Raw genomic sequence first — 19,913 nt, forward strand, 5'->3', positions numbered from 1 at the left:
TTACCTTTACTAAAAACACAACAAAATCTGGATTTTTCCCTTCCTCTATTTATTTTCTTTTACAACTCGAGGTACAAGAGTACACCAATATAATGATAACTTATTTAACAACAAAACATCCCTTATCATTTCAGCAACAGATTGCATTTACACAAACAAAAAAAGTGCTTAAAGGTCCGATAATATATTCAACCCGTTGCCCCTGAATGTTTTTTTGTACATGACATATTAAAAGAGGCTATTATAAGACTTTAACAATTTGGCAGCAGCATTTTATACAAAATAAGGAATCAAAATGTTACATTCATACATTAGGTCAAGATTGACTCAACATTTTAAGGCTAATATCTCCCCTTATTTAATGTAAACTCATGGCTCTCCTTCCAGTGTTGTTTCCTCAAACAGGCTTAGCAGATTCTTTGGTTCGATGTTGGGTCGGGGTAATGCCTCCTCGGTCCGGACCCAGCTGCGGCCACATCTCTGCGAGGACTTGGTGGATACAGAGTGTCGGCTGTGCATGGAGATTTCATTCAGGCTGTGCGAATTATTGTTTATCGGGCTAACGCTGGGTGTAAGAGTGCGGCAGGAACCCTTTGAGTGAATGCTGGAGGGCGTGTGTGCCAAGTTACAGGAGAGCCAGTCGCTCGTATTTGAGTGAGTAGGTGTGTTGGCAGGACTGTGATTGTGCAGTGGTGAAGCTGGGAGAGGAGTGGATGTGCTTTCCACAGATAATCTGGATTTGACCCTGTGGAAAGAGTAAAATGTGAGTTTAAGCAGGGTATATGACTTATATTACAAATTAAGTCTTCAACTAACTCTTTCTTTAGTTAGGATGTTCATATGAGTGAGACTTTTTAAAGAGCAGAGGCAACACATCAGTAGAATGATTATCTACCTGTGTGAGAAGGTAGGGGAAAGCTCTGCGTCTGTGGGGTCCAAAAGAAACACTGCATCATCTTCTGGGCTCCCTGAGTCAGCATGCATGGCACTAAGGGGCAGGGTGAGATCCCTGTCCCAGCTGTCTTTGGGAGGAGTGCAGGGAACTGGCTTTGTCCAATGAGGGAGAAAGGAAGGAGTGGGAAGGAAGGACAGCAGTCTGCAGCCATTGCGCACAACAGACTACGAGAAAGAGACAAGAAACATTTAAAATACTTCTGAAATCTTGCGATATAAATATACAAATTGACAGGTTTAGTCATTCCTGGAATTGTTGCAATACATTTTATATTCACATGCACATATTACCTGGCAGAGGGAGGCCAGAGTCAGCAAAGTCTCGGCCAGCAGAAGATAAATGCGTCTTTTCCACCTGCGTTTCCAAACAGAGCGGATGGCGAGGAGCTCCGGGACCGTCGGCCTCTCAGATGGATCTGGTGCCAGCATCTTCCGCAGTACTGTCTGAAGCTCAGCTGACAGGCCTTAATACATACAGGCAAAAACAGTTAAACGGAAGATTTGAAAACTGAAAATGAGATGATTTTTAAGAATTTAGAAAGAAAGTGAATCTTACCACTGGTGAACTCTGAGGGGAGGCAGCCTTGTCTGAGCTGCTGCCAGCCTTCTCCACCATTTGGAACCTCAATATTGCAGGCGAGCTCCAGAATAGAAACACCCAAACTAAAAGAAAACGATTCAACAAATGATGCACTGTTTTACATATTTGATAATCCAGTTTTTATTGCATTTGTACCTAAATACATCTGCAGCAGGTCCATACTCCCCATGCAGCAGCTCAGGTGCCATGTATCGAGGATCTCCCTCCTGTGCATCCTCTTTCCATTTCCCCCCTGCGGGCTCTGTACTATTTTGCTTTAACTCAAGCAGCAGCCCGAAGTCCCCCAGCTTGAGACGGCCAGAGTCAGTCATGAGGACATTGGCAGGCTTGAGGTCCAGATGCACAAAACCATGAGAGTGTAGGTGCTGCAGGGCTGAGAGGAGGTCACACAGGTAGGCCCACGCTGCAGGCTCATCTGTATTCAATAGTTTTAAAAGAAAGAAAAGGAAAGGAATTCATCTTTTTCTGTGGCAAAAATTAATGTTTATTAAATGCAACATATTCTAATTTATGTGCCTTTCTAACAGACCTGGCCCAGGTTGGTTCTCAGCATGAAGTAGCAAACTGGTGCTGCAAAGCTCTGTCTGGATGTAAAGTCGGCCGCACTCTTCCCAGGCTGCCACAAAATCCAGGATGTGAGGGTGAGGACACAGGCGCTCATGGTTCCTTGCTTCTCTCACACTCCGGTTCCTCTCGCTTTTACCTCTGAAGCGATGAGCCGAGCGCTTGACTGCATACTGGCGGCTGTTCTTGTTGTTTTGCACCTAGAAAATGCAAGACAATGCTGAGGGTTAAAAATATGGCATAGAGATTTTCTTTGCAGTTGTGCTTCTCAATTACAAAACAACAGCACAGATGTTCAAACTGCCAAAATATATTAAAAAAAAAAACCTCTTACTAAATGTATCTACCTTTCGACCTAATCCCACGCTTTTAACACAAACAGATACAAATTAAACCTTAAAAAAGATCTGAACGCATAATATAATTTATTTCTAAGGATTTTAAACTTGACAATAATTCAGTTTAAATATGTGTTTAATTGCTTTCATACACATACACATTTTCCCCTTCCTCACCTTGTAGACCTCTCCGAAGGATCCTCTTCCCAGCAGCCCCAGATTAGTGAAGCACTGATTGAAGTAGGACTGCTGTTTGCTTGGATCGTATACAGAATTGGCAGGGGGAGACTTACTAAGGGAGCAAGACAAGGGCGTGAAAGGGGATGGATGCTGGGGGAACATCCTGCTTAGAGGGGGACATCCTTTAGATGGTGGCAGTGGGGGCATAGAGTGTGAGAGCCAGGTAGGGGAAGAGTATGACGAGTTGGATGTGGACGAAGAGGAACAAGGAAGTCTGCGCTTTTTGAGGGAGAAGGACTGCTCTGCTTGGGAGAAGTGGGTTGGAATAGGGAGAGGCACCCTGGACATTGTGGTTTCCACTGTCACTGACATCATTTGGGGACTTCTTCAGTTCCTCAGTCCGAAGAAAGGTACCTGCAACATTCAAAAGAAAAATAAGCACTGGCTGGCTTAGCTGACAGTTAAAATGGATGTATAATTGTATACTTCTGACACATGAGCTTCAACGTTTGATTTGCCAAAGAGAATCTGTTCAGACACTAAAATATGTCACCCCTTTAAGAAAAAATTTGGGAAGGTTGTCTTTTTTTTCCTCCAGCTTGGTCTCACTGGTCATGACTGTACACATCTAATAACCAGCTTAACATGCTTGAATAGAAACAGAATTACTTTATTGATCCCAAACTGGGAAATTGTGGCGTTACAGCAGCAGGTTATCCAAACACACAATATGAGTAAAAAACACAATGTTAGCAAATCTAAACACAATATAATATTAACTACAAAGGGAATAAGCACTAAAAGATATCAAAAATAAGAATGTGAATATATACAACCAGGATTTAACTTAAGCATTACTAGTCTTAAATAGGAAGATTAAATATGGAAGATTGACTGTAAATGTGCAAAAACAGAGTTGTAAATGGACAGTATTGACATAAGTTAAAGAACAAGTTAAAGTACTAATAAAATCCACCTGATTCTTTGATACACAGCAGCTGGTACCGTAAACATGTAGATGTAGATGAATTTAACGTATTTTAGCAAAGTTTACAAAGAATACACTGTAAAATCAGTTACTTTTCTGAATAAGCTACAGCTTAATTTTACATGACGCAAAGCAACAGACACGCAATTTGAATTATTTCCTATCACAAAGAAGTGTCAGCAAAACAAAACATACTTTGACTAACGTTACGAACCCGGTCAGCAGCTTAACAACGTCACCTAGCCAGCTAGCTCACTTCCACTACACTAACTAACGCGTGTAACTGACAGTTTAGCGTTCAGTAAGTATAATTTAGTACTGAAATCACACTGACCATAGTCCAGTTTTGACGACAGTCCGCCAAACAGTGGAGCTCGGTCGGAGGTTGTTTCAAACTGCGCGTACAATCAACTAGAAGTCACCTCGCGCCAAATTCTGAAGATTCCACGTAGTGACGCGCACCTCTCTTCTGTGAATACCCGACGCGCATCTTTACTGCGCAATATCCGTAAGCGGTGCAGTCTGGGGTTCTGCTGCACACAACACAGGGCTGGCGCAACTGGCTAGCTAGCTGACCACTTGAAATGGTAACTTTAACATTATTTTTCCGTCGTTTCATTGGCTTATGGCAAAACGGGGCTGACGTTTAGTGCTTGTTTAAAAGTGTAAACGTGTAAATAACAAACAAACTCTGTGTTCAATACACATTTTGGTTTGTGTTTCCTATCCAGCTAGCTAGCTTTGATGCTAACGTAGGTTTGCTATGTTAGCTTTCCCATCAGGCTGTAAGGTAACTTATCATAGCCAGGCTAACCTTGGAAATGGTGTAACGTCAGCAAGCGTGTCAGATTAACTGAGCTTGTCAATATTTTACTTATTCATTTAACTAATGGGCTCATTTATGTCTCTTTAGATCAAGGCTGTTTCATGAAGTCTAATTCTGGGTTAGCTAGAATCGACGTCTGGTTTCCACTGCTCAATATTTGTGGGTAGCTTTTAGATCGCCTGAAACGTCAATTTCTGTGTATTATGAAAGAAAACTCACAAAACAGCTGAACAGCCAACTTATAATGCTGTTGAAGGTTTCGCTCGGTTTGCTTTTTACACACTAAAACTTCCGTAATTGATTGTATTGTATTCTTCTTTAGGACGTGTTCTTAATGATCCGGCGTCACAAGACTACAATCTTCACAGACGCCAAAGAGTCCACTACGGTCTATGAGCTGAAGCGGATTGTTGAAGGAATCCTGAAGAGAACTCCTGAAGACCAGAGGCTCTACAAAGTGAGTCAAGAAGAGATGCTGAACTTGTCTTTCCTCAGCACAACTAAAGTTCTCCATTAAAATGTCTCACATGCTGTTTTAGAATATAGAATATAATAGAAATAGAATTACTTTATTGATCCCAAACTGGGAAATTGTGGCGTTACAGCAGCAGGTTATCCAAACACACAATATGAGTAAAAAAACACAATGTTAGCAATCTAAACACAATATAATATTAACTACAAAGTAAATAAGCACTAAAAGATATCAAAAATAAGAATGTGAAAATATAAAACCAGGATTTAACTAAGCATTACTAGTCTTAAATAGGAAGATTGAATGTAAATGTGCAAAAACAGAGTAGTAAATGGACAGTATTGACATAAGTTAAAGTGCATGAGTGTAGACATATTATAAGCAGAAACTATACAATATAACGGCGAGTAGACAGACAAATGAAGTGAACATGAGTGCAGGGATAATTTGTAAATGTAACATGTGCAGAACAGATTACAGTATGGAGAGACAGATATTATCATGATGACAGTTCTCTGCTTGCATGAGGTGAGCTTTTCATATATTACAGTGAATTGTTGTAAGCAGAGGCCAGGGTGATTTGACATTTAAACTTCTGATCCAAAGGATGACCAGTTGCTAGAGGACAGCAAAACGCTTGGTGATAGTGGATTCACCAACCAGACTGCCAGACCTCAGGCCCCAGCTACAGTTGGTCTGGCTTTCCGCATAAATGGTATGTTTAGTTTGGTATTATTGACTCTACAGATCATGTTTGTATTTTCCTTTTGCAATTTGTTAAATTTCCCTTATTGATTTTATGATTTATGGCTGCACATTTTACTTTTTAACATTCAGTGTAATGATGGGTTCCAGGATTGGGATACAAATGTTTTCTAATTTCATATTCACTTGAAGAAGTGATTTAAAATACTTTGTCCTCCAGATTACGTTTATTTTGCCCCTTTTTAGAATATGATGATTAATTTATTTTCATGTCATGCACACAAAGTGCCCAACCCTCATGGGCTTATAAGACACCAAAGAATTCAGTTGCAGTGGTTCACAAAAAATCATAACATTACAAAGTTGCCGGCTCCTGTCACAGTTTAGTCTTAAACAATGTGTTCTGTCTTTTTTCCCCAGGCTTTACAAACAAAATCTGCTATAACAAAGGTTCCTTTTTTAAAACACAACTCAAGTTTTTCATAATCGCCTAACCAAAAGAAATCAACATAATTTGAAGACATTCTTTTAAAAAGAACATCCCTGATGTCAGCATACATCAGGCAGTAAAACGAAAAGTGCAGCTACTACAGCTAAAGGCAATGTTCCTGAACGTAGCTGAGCGCAGAGGGATCTTTGTCTTTTAGTTAAATTAAATTTAGCATAGGCTTCTACGCTGTAGCAATCCTTTATGAGACAGTATGTTCTTAGTTTTGGTTTGCACCATATATCCACAGACCATTTCTCTTTGTACATTAGAAACATTATTTTTTATCTCATGAATATCACAAGTTAACTTATTTAGAAAAATAAAGGACATATTATTCTTATGGAATACAGATACATTAAGAGGAGTAGATCATACTTGAAACCTGTAAAATGTCTTGGCAGAAAGAAATGCTGTAGCCACACGTATCCAGTCGCAACTCTGCTGTCACAATAGAGCTAAATGTTTTCTGTACTCCACTCTGTCCACCAGACGAGATGTTCGAACAGCTGCACGTCGAGGCCTTCTCCAGCCCCCCAGAACTCCCCGATGTGATGAAACCTCAGGACTCGGGTAGCACTGCCAACGAGCAGGCCGTGCAGTGATGATGGGGGAAAAGAAACGAGCAGTGGAGAGGAGAATGGAAGTGGGTGTGTGTGTGGATTCACTGCAGTGGAGAAGTAGTGGGGTGGAGAATATGTAATATAATATTAGTTGATGGATGGGGGCGTTATAGGTAACCAAACCTATCCATGTTACCTTCATGCTATCATCCCAGCATCACAACCCCTCCCCTCTCCTGACATTAGCTTCACAAATCATTTTTAACTTTTTGTTTGATTTCCACATCACATGCATTTTTATCTCCTCGATTTTGCTCTTAAGCACCAACCTGCTCAAAGAAGGTTTTGAGTGAAGAAGTTGGTTTTGGAAAGTATGATTGTATGTGTGTGTGTGTGTGTGTGTGTTTGTGTGTGTGTGTGAGTTATAATAATTATTATCATTTAATATTTTTTGAAAAGGTGAAGGCGTAGTTGTGTGTCGCAGTGCTCTAGAAGTAACACGAGTAGGTAAGGAGTCCGGTGTCTGAATCGGCAAAATGCATGAACAAGTTAAAAAAACAAAAGGCTTTATTTCACACAAACAGCTAAACCTTGAACTGTTAAGTTTCCTTGGTCTGATTTCCCCAGTTTTGTTGTACATTTCTGATTTGATTTCATACCAAGAAAGAAGTTCTTTATGATTATTACGTGTACTTTTGTGTTGTCATTTAGTGTTTTTTCTGTATGTCTAACTCGTCAGTTCTTTGTTGTATGTTTCATGCACTGAGACCAAAGCCAGTGACCTCTTTGACAACAGAGGGACTTTTTATTTGGTCAAAGAACATTTTGTCTGTGACATACAGCGTACACAGGAGAAGAGTTTTCCAATGTTACAACTTCCTTTAAAAGAAAATGTACCACATGTCACCAACATAAATGTGGCACCTTCCCCTTATCACACAAACATAGCCTGTAACTGTGAGCTTGCTTAATTAAAAAGTTTTTCCTGTTTTCTTTTTTACACAACTGACTGTTTCTTTATTCAAAATGAGTTTGTTTTGTTGGGAAATCTTGCCAAAATAACTGCAAAAGAATCAATGCTTTCTTTCTCTCCAAACATCAGGGATCCAAAATATTTTAGTTCACACTCAGTTCCCTTTTTTTGCCGCATCTATAAATGTTTTTGGAGAATTTACCCCACAAATGTCAAAGCAGTTGAGAACCTTGAAGACACGTATGAATGCACATCATGCTCAAAATTGGCAGGCTGGATTATTTGTTTTTCAACTAGTGATTTACACATACAAAATGTGTTACCGTTGAGTTCTCTATGAAAGGAGAAACTGTTTAGTTTCCATCCATATTTTTCTCTGTGTACTCTACTGGGATAGTACAATAGTTTTCTTAAAGGAAAGTTTCCAGACCAGTGTAAGTGCACTTTAAATAATTTGGCAAAAAGTGTCTGGGGGGTTTATTTTATTTTATGGCTAGTAGGAAAAGAAAACAACAATCATTGCCTCCTTAAATCCTTTAAGTTTGTAATATTGTAATAAGTTACTTGACAAATTACAATCCTGCTATGTTGTGCAGAACTCTCTTAGAAAATAGTTTGGCACAGTGTGTTTAATGCATGTATGTAGAATTTTGAGAAGAAAGTATTTGGTGGGCAAATGTATAAGATTATATTGTTCACTAGATCCATATCCATTGAAATGTGTAATTTTAGGTCTAACTGAAGGAGACATGAAACTATGAGGTAAAAAATAACCAAAGATTCCAGTTAAAATGAACCAACATTTGGGTAGAATATTCAACTAATTTATGTGGTAGAAATAACTCAGCAGGTTACGCTTAATCACGATTTGAGTTGAATATTTGACCCATTCGGCTGCGTTTAACAGGTAACCCATCTTGCTGGGTTACATTAATATTTTTGACTTAATGAATAAAAAAACATTAAATCAATTCAATGGATTGAGGTTACAGGCCTAGATAGTTATCTTTACAGTGCCACCCCTGTTGACATCCTAATGTTTAGTTGTCTTGCTCTTTCCTTTATAGACTCCTCGCCCATTTATGTTTAGATCCTAGATTAAGCGTTGGACATCCCTTACAGATAATATCCCATGTTACACAGTAGTGATTATAGCCTGTGTTATGTTTTCTGTCATCGACTGCCGAGCTCATCGTCGCAGCTTCTCGCGCGCCACTGAATCCGAAACGTTCTCTCCCAAATATGGACTCGGAATGTCCAGGATGACGTCGTGTGTCCGGGGAATGCGGGGTTTGTAACCACATTTATTTAACTACGCCTTCCCTCAGTCTGAGGTCCTGGTAGGCATTACACGGGAAGAGAGCCGTGTAGGAAAAAGAAACGGGACGCCCTCCTCCTCGTCTTCATCCTCCTCCTCCTCCTCCTCCTCCTCCTCTCTTGGCGGATAACGGTGTCCAAGAAGTTATTCAGGACCGACGCAGACAATAGCGCCGAGGCTGTCTTATCCATTCTTGCTTAAATACACGTTCATCACTTACTTTTAATGCTGTCCACGTCCCTATTGTACCACACAAAGAGGAAAACACTCGGCTGAAATCATATCATGGAAGATTTGGGTAAGTAATAAAGCTGTTCTCCGTTTCCAGCCTTGTAACTGCATGTTAGGACAGCCTATCTGTTGGAGATCTTTGGGAAGGGGTGGTTTGCCCAAACAGAGGAAATAATGTCTCAGTTCAGTCTGGCAGTAACAGGGGAGGAGAATTAGCTTCCCTTTTCCACAAGGACACGTTGGGGATGTAATAGACTAGAAATAGAATTTTATTAGCTCCCATTGGAATAACAAATTGAAGCACAGAAAAGCAATGGTTAATCTTTCAATACAACTTCTATCATGCACAAAGCCTTTTCTCATATGACATCATGTGATACCTCCCAGTCAAAGTAACTCTATGTCCTCTCATCCATTGAGACTCATTATTTACAGAATTGTGTTAACTTTTCTGAGCAAAATAGCCACACACAAAAAAAACTACAACTTAACACAAGAACTGGTACCTCATTATAATGTGAGGCAAATTCAATTCATTATTCATGAATTAGATCTAAGGGGGACAGCTTTACATATGATGAACAAGTCAGGGGTCTAAAGGAAAGCCACATGATTTTCAACTAAGTGTCTCAGTCTTGTTGAAAAAGCATCAAAGCATGCTGTGATCAAATTGTTTGCTTTGGTCTTTTGATGAAGACGCAGAAGCGAGATTTCTAGTCTTTCTCAGAACAACATTATGAGAAGCTGCCTCTTTGTGTTTGGCTGTAACTATGTCAGAGAGGCCCTGAAATAGCCCAGGGCCACACTGCTATTTCAAAAAGCCACAGAGTTCAATGAAAATAGACAGGCCTTTTTGCCTCTGCTGCCCATTTGTTATCTTGAGGAACTTTTTTTTTACTGGAAGTCCACTATGGGAAAAAAAAGGGATGTATGTTATTCAAGCTATACTAGAAAAAAAAAGGGGTAGATGTAGTCAAGCACATCTGGATTGGACTTCAAACAGAGGAACAGTGTGGGACAGGGACTGGATGAGTGGTCATGTTCCGGACGCTCAGTTTATGCTGTTGTTGTAAGTTTATGTATTGGAGCTGGAGAGGATTTTCGGTGAGAGAGACCACTTGTTAGAAAAGCCTTTCGCCAAGACAAACAAGTCGACAGGCAGCTCTAAATATGGTCATAATTCCCATAGAGAGAAATTCAGCTCCTTATATGAGCAGTTTAGTGTGTGTGTGTTTGTGTGTGTGTGTGTAAGAGACAGACACACACAGCAGGGAGGAGGATGGCGAGTAGTAGCCTATATGCACAAGATTTTCACCACATGGTCGTACCAGAAGTGTGAATCATCTGGGGCAGAGGGAAACACAAAGATGAACCAAGGCAGGGTAGACTGGTTGTGTTGAGTTTTACTGTGTCAAGTAACTGATCACTCCAGATGTTCAAAAGCATGAAAAATGTCTCATAGTTTAAATGGTGATTAAATATCCTAAATAGTATTTTACTAAGGCCATCAGAATTGAAGTTTAGTGACAAAGTTGATCATTTGGGTTTCACAACTGCTGAACTGAGGTCAAGAAGAAACTTAGATGCTCAGTTTTTATACCCTCGTGAACAAGAACTCCCTCAAGCGCTTGGAAAAAGAAAGAATTTCAATTTCAGACAATGCAGATCATTTGATGAGATTGAAAGTTAAGAGCAGCGACAAAGGCCTCACAGTGTTCATGAATGAACTGTGAACCTCAAATTTATGGACATAATTGCCCAAAAGAGCACATACGTTTTTTAAACATCTGCCAAAAAAAAAGATCTTGTTATCAAAAACCTAGAGCAGCTACTAAATGGGCTTTGCAGAGAGAATTCCCCCGTACAGTTAAGCAAAACTCACAAAGCCAAAGTCACCAAAGTAAGACTAGCTCAAGTGGCCTACCTACAGTGAGGATTTTTGCTAGCATACGGTTGTAGTTAAAAGCTTTTTAACAAGAGACAGAACCTTATTAAAAAAGGTCTAACTTAAACCATGTGCTCCTGACCTCATCACTGTAGAACCTGTCTACATTGTCCTGGGGTTGATGCTGATTTGTGTTCTAATTTGGCTTGTGTGAGGTAATTCCCTCCTCCTTACCTGGTTTCATGCCAGGCTGTGTTCCTAAAATGATCTAGAGTAGACCAATGGGTTCTAACCAGAGGCTCAGCAGCTCTCAAGGTCCTCGATAAACAATGGAAGCTTATTGCACAGGCTGCACGTTGTTGGAAGTGTGTCAGTATTTGATGAATTGATAGCCTAGCTTCATTACTGTGTTTACTCTTTTGACGCTGTGTTCAAATAATATAAAGATATAGTAATTACAAGTTGTTAAAACTAATACTCTCTGTTGCATGGTCTTTGAATATCCTTTTCCTTTTTGGGTTAGGGTAGTCCAAAAACTCATATCAAAAAATATGTACTACATATCTTAATTGGCCCTTCAATAGTGTTAAATTATATCCAGGTTAAACCACTTATTGATTAAGGGGCCAAAACCATAACCTCTCCTCTACAATGTATTGAGTTTGTAATGACTCATGTTCAGCCCCCTTTTTACAAACCCCAGTTATGCACGTACATGGACTTGTCAGCACTAAATAACGTCACACAGTTGCAAGCATAACCCTTGAGCAATTTTCTGGACAGCTTCCCCTTCAGCAGATATCAGGGGCCACATTTCTCCTCTGCTTCCTCTTTCCACACTGGCATGTCTTGGATATGATATCTTTGTGTGCTTAAATAACTTCCCTGTAATGATGGATCATCTCTGGCTTGTACTAATTCTGACTGCTCTGTACTCTGCTTGATTATTATGCCTGAGAACGCTCTTTGTCCTCTATGTTGTGTCTGATGTGTCTTGATTTTGCTACTCCTGTATTGGTCACATATTGGCTCTCTGTCTTTCTTTAGGAGTGCCTGAGCCACCTAATTACCCTCTCAGTCCTCGTATTGTTGTGTTTGGTACGTAACTGTTTCTGCAAGTGTTTTCACTGTTCGTCAATCTGCAAAAACATACTTTTCTTATTCCCCCTTGACTTAACTTCACACCTTCTGTCTTTCTACAACTGCATGGTCCCTAATCCATTTTTTAACTCGTGATTCTTTCTATTGTCTTTGAAGCTTCAAACTCGTACCATCAGGGACATCCACCAAGTAATCTATATATAGGGTAGTAAAATCTATTTAATTTTCTTTTTGATTAATAAGAACCTAAAGCTAAATAGGAATGTTAACCTTACCTCCCATCCACCACCACATCCATGCTGTTATAAGTTGTATTATGTCTCTCAGTCTTATTCAGTTTCTTCTCCATCTCTTTCTAGACGCCCTTCTTGCTGATCTCGAGAACACCGGCTCTCCCCTAGCTCGGTGTCCTGTCCTGCTGACCTCGGAAGCCCCTCAAAATTCTGATCCTACCATCCAGGACACCGCCCATACCCGACCACCGCCACCTGCTTACACACCACAGCAGGTAGACACTTCACCTCCTGTGGATGAGTTCAGGCTAATGTTCTCGTTGAGAATTCTGACTTGATCTTACAAGCAGTCGCCATGAAACCATGCTGCTATATCATTTGTCACAGAACAGCCTGGTCATTTTATTTTTTGTCTTACAGACTGTTTCTGCTGCAATGAAGTCCTCTCAGAACTCCAATCCAGACAAACTATACAGGTAAATCTACCTGATTGTAATATAGAGTAAAGTATCATCTGCATAGAGTGATACTTGAATGATACAACCAGGCTCTACATTTCTTTGAATAATGACACTTTGCAAAGAAAATCTCTTATTATTGCATATTTTTGTATTTCTGAAATGACATAACAACAAATAGCTTGTTGTGAACTGCATCAATGACTACTATAAGTTACACATTTACTTGTACGTTTGTTTTTTTTGTCTTTCTGTCAAAAATTAGAAAATTGGTATTTTAAACTGCTGCAATGGAAAACGAGGAATATCTTGTTGCAAAATGACTCATTTCTTAAGTTCAAGAGTCACTGGTGATTCATGACAAAGTGACCACCATGACGAAAACCACATCATTAATGACAAAGATGTTTCCTTGTCTGTCTCACAGCACGGTGTGTAAACCGCGCTCTCCTCGGACAACAGATCCTCCCCCAGCCTTCTCCTCCTCTTCACTATTGGGAGGAGGATTGAGTGAACTGGACCATCTGTTACAGGAGCTGAACGCCACCCAGTTCAACATCACAGGTTACTGTTTGTGTGTGTATGTGTGTATGTGTGTATCTCTTGCATGCAAAGTTGACTCTTTTATTCAATTTGACTTTTATTTTTATCATTAGATGAGATCCTGGCCCAGTTCCCTTCTTCTAAGAAGGATGACAGGGACAAGATTAAGGATAAGGCCACCACCTCCTCTTCCAGGTACACAATCTGTTTATTGATTGTGCTGCAAGATTGATATGCTGGGAGTATTGATCTGCAAAACTGGCATTTTTTACACTTGTTCCAGGTCCATATTAGTGTCTACTAACATATGTACGGCAAGTAATTTGGGTTGAGGGGTGGTTTAATTTGCTCACCGTGCAATTGGTTCTGATATATATATACACAGTAGAGTAAAGTATTAAAAAAAAAAAATAATAATAATAATAAAATATATATATATATATATATATATCTAAAGAGATAGCTTGTTGAAATATATCTGCACACTTACAACTATCCCCAACAATTTTATTACTGACTATCCAGGATTCACTGGAAGTCCAATTTGGTTTTGTTCTGTGGCAGGGTTTCAAGTAAGCTCAAATTTTATTACAGACATTTGCACACATTCTATTACAGACATTTTTTCTAATTGTTTGTCTTTCTTAGTAAGCAAGCACTTACCTTGAGAAAGACCAAATATGGTCAAAAACTAGTATAATAAGATTTTTGGAGCTCAGTGCAGCTATACTAAATATCTGTTGTTTTTTTTTTGTTTTTTTTGCTCTGCAGTTCTGCAAAGCCCTCTGCAACATCAGCCACCCTGGAACTGGACAAACTGATGGCTTCACTGTCAGACTTCAGAGTCCAGAGTACGGTAAGAGTCCACACAACAGTATTAAACTGAACCTTCCAAATCCTGTTATGTAAATGCTAATTTCTTCTCAACATGTGACAGCAATAGTGTCTTTCTCAACCATTAGTGTCTGCTGTTTCTACCACAGTGATCTCATGGTGATCTCACTGTCACTGTGTGGCCTGACCACAGCACAAACCTCTTTGTATAAATCAGAGAATACCAGAGACAGCCCAAAGACATAGGTGGAGATTTATTTCCAGCTTCAAAAGTAGCTTCAGAAAGTTAGAAGTTAAAGCAGTTATAGACCTATGTTTGGGACCGAATATAAACCCAGTCCTCTTTCAACAGCCAATGTCGATTATTTAGCCAAAGGAAGTGGTTCTGTCATTGTGTTTGGTTTAAGTGTGCAGTCCAGCTGTGGGTTATAAACAAGCATGAGGGAGGTTCTGGGAGCAGAGGTTCAGAAGGAGAATTTCTAATGAACAACATGTTGATATATTTTGTTTTTTGACCATGCTGGAGCTGTAGTAGGTCAGGCCACCACATTGATCCAGACTACTACGAAATGGGGTTTAATGTTTTTTTTTTATATTTTATTTGACATATCTGGTCTACAATGGGACCCCCTCTAGCACCAGGAGGTTAAAAAATAATATTCTGATACTTTTTTAAGTTTTATGTCAAATGCGTCTAGAACCTTTCAGTAAATTTTAGATTTCAAGTGGTGTTATCAGTGGGCAACCAGCAACCTCTAGATGCTGCAACCCAAAATAAGAGGGACGTTTTTTCATACAGTTTGGCTGCTATAGGCTAGGTATCTAGATCTGTAATTCAATTTAGGTGGAACAACATCGTATGGTCAGTAAATTACTAGATATTCATACACTACACACTAGGGCTGCTTGACAATGGCAAAATTCTTCAGGATTATTTTGATTGATACTGGGATCACTATTATTAATCACTCAATCAATCTTTATTTGTATAGCACCAATTCATAACAAAGGTTATCTCAAGTCAGCACAAAGCATTTGTATTTAGCGTGAACTACCCTCCTATTGGTTTAACACTGACATGATAGAGGATTCAGAAGATTCCACATCAATAGCAGCCATCTTGGTTATTTATTTTTAAAAAAACAAAAAAACCTAAAAGCACTTTAAACAGCCATAAATTAGATCAATTGCTGTGATTGGCCTGACCTGAATCAGGACCAATAGAAATCTGTCCCACCAAAACTAAACTCATTTTGTTAAGATGCACTGATTTGTGCTCGTAAACTCATGTGAGAGCGCTTACAAACTTGACATAAGGCAACAGGCCAACATTCTTCTGTTTTCTGCTCACAGCCAGCTGCACCTGTCAGTCCAGCGGTGACATCACCACAGCAGCCCGCCACCCCACCACAGCCCTCTTCTGGGGGCTCATTAGACAGCATGCTGGGGCTGCTTCAGTCAGACCTGAGCCGACAGGGAGTTCAAACATCGTCCAAGGGAAACTGTTCTGCGTGTCAAAAGCCAGTTGTCGGACAGGTGAGGTATCAGAATAAGTCTATATAGACATGCAACAAAAAGTTATATTTATCTTCTTGCAACTATAATGTAAAAAAAATGTTAGGGATCCGTTAACTTTATTGCTGATGGAGACTATTTTTGAAGGATGCTGTTCTTTAATAAACCGTTGACTTTGTCCTCATGCAGGTGGTCACGGCTCTTGGGAAGGTGTGGCACCCAGAGCATTTTGTGTGCTCGGAGTGTGAGACGGAATTAGGCAGTCGCAACTTCTTTGAAAAGGATGGACGGCCGTACTGCGAGTCAGACTACTTCACCCTGTTCTCCCCTCATTGTGCGCAGTGCAACAAGCCCATTCTTAATGTGAGAGACTTGGATGTGTGGGCTGTTTTTCACATGAAGAGCTCAAGTTTACCCAAATTACTGAAACACAACTGAACCCACTTAACCCGATCTCCCTTTTTCTTTTTTTTTTCAGAAAATGGTCACTGCCTTGGATAAGAACTGGCACCCGGAGTGTTTCTGCTGTGTGAAGTGCAGCCAGGCGTTTGGAGAGGAAGGTAATGGGCGGTGCAAACTATATCCTGTCTCGGTTAGACACAAAGACGTGAACTTGGTCAGGGTCATGCTTCAGAAAATCACTTAACTAACACAAATGAGCCCACGTACCAATTCAGTTAATAATTCATGTAATAATTAAGCAATCTTAAACGTGAAATCCTGTTCATGTTTATTTAGAATTTGCAAGTTGCATACAGTATGTCCCAGGATTTGTAAGAGATAGAAATCTGTTTGCCCTCACTTCAAAACTATGTAAGAACTCTGAGGCTTTCAAAGGAGAGCGAATGCTCTAATGTAAATGCAGTTTTATCCTGCAAAGACCAAGACAAAGAAATCGAATCTCTGGTATAAAAGCTGCAAATTTAATCAGAACCAGCTTAAAAATATAAAATAAACGTCAGTCTTTAGGAATGTAGATCGATTCAACCTTTAACAACAATTTGAAAAAGATTGAACTTTTCGTGTTCCACAGAGCACGGGGGCTTGAAAACAGTTTAAACCGTGTCCTTTTCCCTCCATCAGCTCATATAACATTTCTTAAAGCGACTCCTGAACCGTGTAAAACAGTGACTGTGTCTTGTACAGGTTTCCATGACCGTGAGGGCCAGCAGTATTGCCAGCAGTGCTTCTTGACTCTGTTTGCTTCACGCTGTCAAGGCTGCAGCCAGCCCATTCTGGAAAACTACATCTCAGCTCTCAACTCTCTCTGGCACCCGCAGTGCTTTGTGTGCAGGGTGAGTGTTTCTCTGCTGCTTTGAGGGTCATGTCAATGGAAATGTTTGTTGCATTTGGCAAACAAGAGTTGAAATCCTGTTTTCAGTTCTAATTGATCTATATATTCAGAGTCTAGTAGTTTGGAGACAAAAGACAAACAAAAGTCTTGCCAACATGTTGATTGTATTGTCTCCCTCAGTTAACATTTAAAAACATACTTTTAAAAGAATATCCCGAAACGTTTTTTTTTTTTTTTTACATCTATCTAAGTCTTCTACCCTGCCTTTAACGTCATTACTTTTTATGTACCAACCACCTGAAGTCACCTGAAGGACTCAACAGGCTAACTTAAATTGATCCTTCAGTATACATTGTAATATCATGAGATATGCAGATGATTGGTTCCAGACAGATCATTGAGGAAATATATATTTCTATGAAGAGGCCTTGAATTGTACAACTACATGTATAATGTGTTTAGATTAAGTTAGCATGCAGGGAGAAAATAATTGGGTTAAACTACAATTACTACAATTTGAAAATAATGTCTACTCCACCACAGTAACCTGCAGGTCACCACACCTAAAGCCAGGAAACAGTTAAGTTAGTGAAAATACAAAAATGTTTTTTAATTTCCTTTGAGAAAAACAAATAGAGTTTGGCTGGTGGCTTGTCAGAAATGAGTTTGGATGTGTTTGTGTTTTTTGTCACAAATCCATCCTACAGCAGATCTAATGGGTCACAGGACAATTCTGAGAACGACAAGCTGGAATTTACTTTCATATGACTTCTTGAGCAAGGCAGTTAAACATCAGCTGCTACTGTGAATCTGCTCAGTGACACAGATTACACTGTGTTTGTGTTTTCATGTTTGTAACTGTATGAGTATGAGCAGGGTGTGCCTGGAAAAAAAAAAAAGCATTCACATTAAACTACCATAAATAAATAAAGGGGATTATGTCATAAAAGCTTTTCATTTCATATGACAAGTTTCTAATTACAGCTCCTTAAATCATGGCGTCTTTGTGTCTCTGTCTCTCTCGTGCTCCTCAGGAGTGCTACTGCCCCTTTGTCAATGGCAGCTTCTTCGAACATGAGGGTAAGCCGCTGTGTGAGGCCCACTACCACCAGTCCCGCGGCAGCATGTGTCAGGCCTGCCAGCAGCCGATCCTGGGCCGCTGCGTCACCGCCATGGGGGCCAAATTCCACCCCCACCACCTGGTGTGTCACTTCTGCCTGAAGCCCCTGAGCAAAGGCTGCTTCAAGGAACAGGAAAACAAGCCGTACTGCCACCCCTGCTTCATCAAACTCTTTGGTTGAGGACACATTAGGACTTTGTAACCCCTCTCCCCTCTCTGGGTCCTAAAGAGAAGACGCTGTATGACTCTGAGTTCTCAATTTGTTATTTTTTTACTGCGGGAATGAGGGTGGAGCTGGTCTCTTTCTTTGATTTAAGAATAAAAAAGTTGAAAATAGAGTATCATGCACACCAATATTTTTGTTAGTGTCACAAAAAGTGGACTGCATAGCATGAGTGAGACGTATACAAAATGATACCAAATGTTTTGTCATGTATGTAAGTCTTTACATAATGTATTGATTCAAATTGAATATGAAAAAAAAGTTATTTTACCAAAGATAGAAAAGACACAATATATTAAGACCAAAATGTGTTGTTTCAGGAAAGAACTTTTGTGCTTTAAATCCCCTTTAATATATTTGCTTTAAATGGCAAACCGTAAAAGTGCCAATGCTATTGCATCTATGTATTGTATGCTGCCTGCTATATTAAGTATGTTTATGTGTAACAAACTAAGCTGTCATATATGTTTAATGTCAGATTTTTTTACTTTACCCTTTCACGTCTGCTCTATGCAATTTGCCAGACATTTTCAAAGAACACAATAAAGGAAAACACAACTTGTTTGCTGTTTTGTGGGTGGAATAATCTTGAGATTAAGTGTAAAGTTACATCAACATCAAGCAACTCGTTTTGTCTTTGGTCCTTTTTTGAAGACTTCCTTAAATGCCGTATCTTTACCAGTTCTTTCAAGTCTAAACATTTCCAAGAAGTCAAAGACCGGTGAGTTATGAGGGAAATAAGTCCTGTCAGGTTCGTTTATGGACTACAACCACATTTTTCATGCCATTTTTGTACTCTGATTTTGACGGGTTTTTTTAACGCATCATAGGCTTTGAAAAAAAAGGAAATTATGATTGTTCAAAATTCCCCATTTGTAAAGGCTTTCATGTTAGTCTTGAAACTGATCAGTAAATATCCATTCAAACCACACAACCAAAATAAAAAGTTATTTTTATAAACAACAAATCTTTCTCTCAAAGTAATTTTTAAACTTAATTTAGTTTAAGGATAGTTAAGGAAAGTTTCCACCTAATTCAGAGAAATTCTAGCAATTTGAATTCTGTCATAAAATTTATGTTGGTTGATTTCCCAGTATCACTGCATAAATACATAAGAACAATTATTTTATAGATGAAGTTGAGTGTTTGGTTGTAAATGAAATATAAAGAAAAAATAGAAAGACTTAAAAGGAGAAAAAGTTGCTACCCAAATTAGTGTTTAGAATTAACTTCCACCACTGTATGTCGCTGTTTGCTCACTGTTTTTCCCCAGGCGACCAGTTTGAGTTCATTATAAAAATCATGGCTTCATCCTGAACGGGTCCATGTTTTCACAAGGAAAGAAAAAAGTTAGAATGATCTCTTTAAAATGTTGAAGTCCTTTATACATATTTATAAATTACTGCAAGAAAAAAAATAAGAGAGAGAGAGAGAGAGCGAGAGAGGCGAGGTGACAGCCACGGCAGCGTGCTGACGTAACCACGCATCTGCCTCTGACAGGTGA

The 19,913-nt window shown here is 39.5% G+C and overlaps 3 protein-coding genes across 5 annotated transcripts; 2 read left to right on the forward strand and 1 right to left on the reverse strand.

Moving 5' to 3' along the window:
- Positions 1-28: 28 nt before the first annotated feature.
- pkmyt1 (protein kinase, membrane associated tyrosine/threonine 1) lies at positions 29-3,941 on the reverse strand. The gene is made up of 8 exons (XM_061028973.1): positions 3,821-3,941; positions 2,635-3,051; positions 2,085-2,319; positions 1,691-1,970; positions 1,511-1,617; positions 1,246-1,418; positions 896-1,119; positions 29-745 (listed from the first exon to the last, which is right to left on the reverse strand). The coding sequence occupies exons 2-8, from the start codon at positions 3,010-3,012 to the stop codon at positions 370-372; spliced, it is 1,773 nt and encodes a 590-aa protein (XP_060884956.1). The 5' UTR covers positions 3,013-3,051; positions 3,821-3,941; the 3' UTR covers positions 29-369.
- A 117-nt stretch (positions 3,942-4,058) lies between these two features.
- LOC132955893 (elongin-B-like) lies at positions 4,059-7,671 on the forward strand. The gene is made up of 4 exons (XM_061028979.1): positions 4,059-4,212; positions 4,774-4,908; positions 5,533-5,641; positions 6,611-7,671. Exons 1-4 carry the CDS (start codon positions 4,210-4,212, stop codon positions 6,721-6,723), a joined length of 360 nt encoding a protein of 119 aa, XP_060884962.1. The 5' UTR covers positions 4,059-4,209; the 3' UTR covers positions 6,724-7,671.
- Positions 7,672-8,995: 1,324 nt separating this feature from the next.
- LOC132955276 (transforming growth factor beta-1-induced transcript 1 protein-like) lies at positions 8,996-18,971 on the forward strand. 3 transcript variants are annotated; one of them, XM_061028064.1, is made up of 13 exons: positions 8,999-9,270; positions 12,136-12,186; positions 12,346-12,394; positions 12,549-12,697; positions 12,843-12,898; positions 13,308-13,444; positions 13,537-13,618; positions 14,195-14,279; positions 15,611-15,793; positions 15,962-16,135; positions 16,251-16,332; positions 16,919-17,067; positions 18,101-18,971. In XM_061028064.1, the coding sequence occupies exons 5-13, from the start codon at positions 12,858-12,860 to the stop codon at positions 18,365-18,367; spliced, it is 1,200 nt and encodes a 399-aa protein (XP_060884047.1). In that variant the 5' UTR covers positions 8,999-9,270; positions 12,136-12,186; positions 12,346-12,394; positions 12,549-12,697; positions 12,843-12,857; the 3' UTR covers positions 18,368-18,971. The 3 variants fall into 3 exon arrangements, with proteins under 3 accessions (XP_060884045.1, XP_060884047.1, XP_060884046.1); XM_061028062.1 differs by lacking the exon at positions 12,346-12,394 and having other exon boundaries at positions 8,996-9,270; XM_061028063.1 differs by lacking the exons at positions 12,136-12,186; positions 12,346-12,394.
- The last annotated feature ends 942 nt before the right edge of the window (positions 18,972-19,913 follow it).

The sequence above is a fragment of the Labrus mixtus genome, chromosome 21 (genome assembly GCF_963584025.1).
Source record: "Labrus mixtus chromosome 21, fLabMix1.1, whole genome shotgun sequence".
NCBI lineage: Eukaryota > Metazoa > Chordata > Actinopteri > Labriformes > Labridae > Labrus > Labrus mixtus.

What these genes read in the sequence shown, in the direction of transcription:
- pkmyt1 (XM_061028973.1), bottom strand. Translation starts at nt 3,012, where the DNA reads ATGATGTCAGTGACAGTGGAAACCACAATGTCCAGGGTGCCTCTCCCT. An exon ending in CCCCTCAGAGTTCACCAGTG is followed by an intron (nt 1,419 to 1,510) that starts GTAAGATTCACT and finishes GTATGTATTAAG; the next exon opens with GCCTGTCAGCTGAGCTTCAG. An exon ending in TCCCCTACCTTCTCACACAG is followed by an intron (nt 746 to 895) that starts GTAGATAATCAT and finishes CTCTTTCCACAG; the next exon opens with GGTCAAATCCAGATTATCTG.
- LOC132955893 (XM_061028979.1), top strand. An exon ending in AAGACCAGAGGCTCTACAAA is followed by an intron (nt 4,909 to 5,532) that starts GTGAGTCAAGAA and finishes TCTGATCCAAAG; the next exon opens with GATGACCAGTTGCTAGAGGA. An exon ending in TCTGGCTTTCCGCATAAATG is followed by an intron (nt 5,642 to 6,610) that starts GTATGTTTAGTT and finishes TCTGTCCACCAG; the next exon opens with ACGAGATGTTCGAACAGCTG.
- LOC132955276 (XM_061028062.1), top strand. An exon ending in TCCTCGTATTGTTGTGTTTG is followed by an intron (nt 12,187 to 12,548) that starts GTACGTAACTGT and finishes ATCTCTTTCTAG; the next exon opens with ACGCCCTTCTTGCTGATCTC. An exon ending in GCCACCACCTCCTCTTCCAG is followed by an intron (nt 13,619 to 14,194) that starts GTACACAATCTG and finishes TTTGCTCTGCAG; the next exon opens with TTCTGCAAAGCCCTCTGCAA.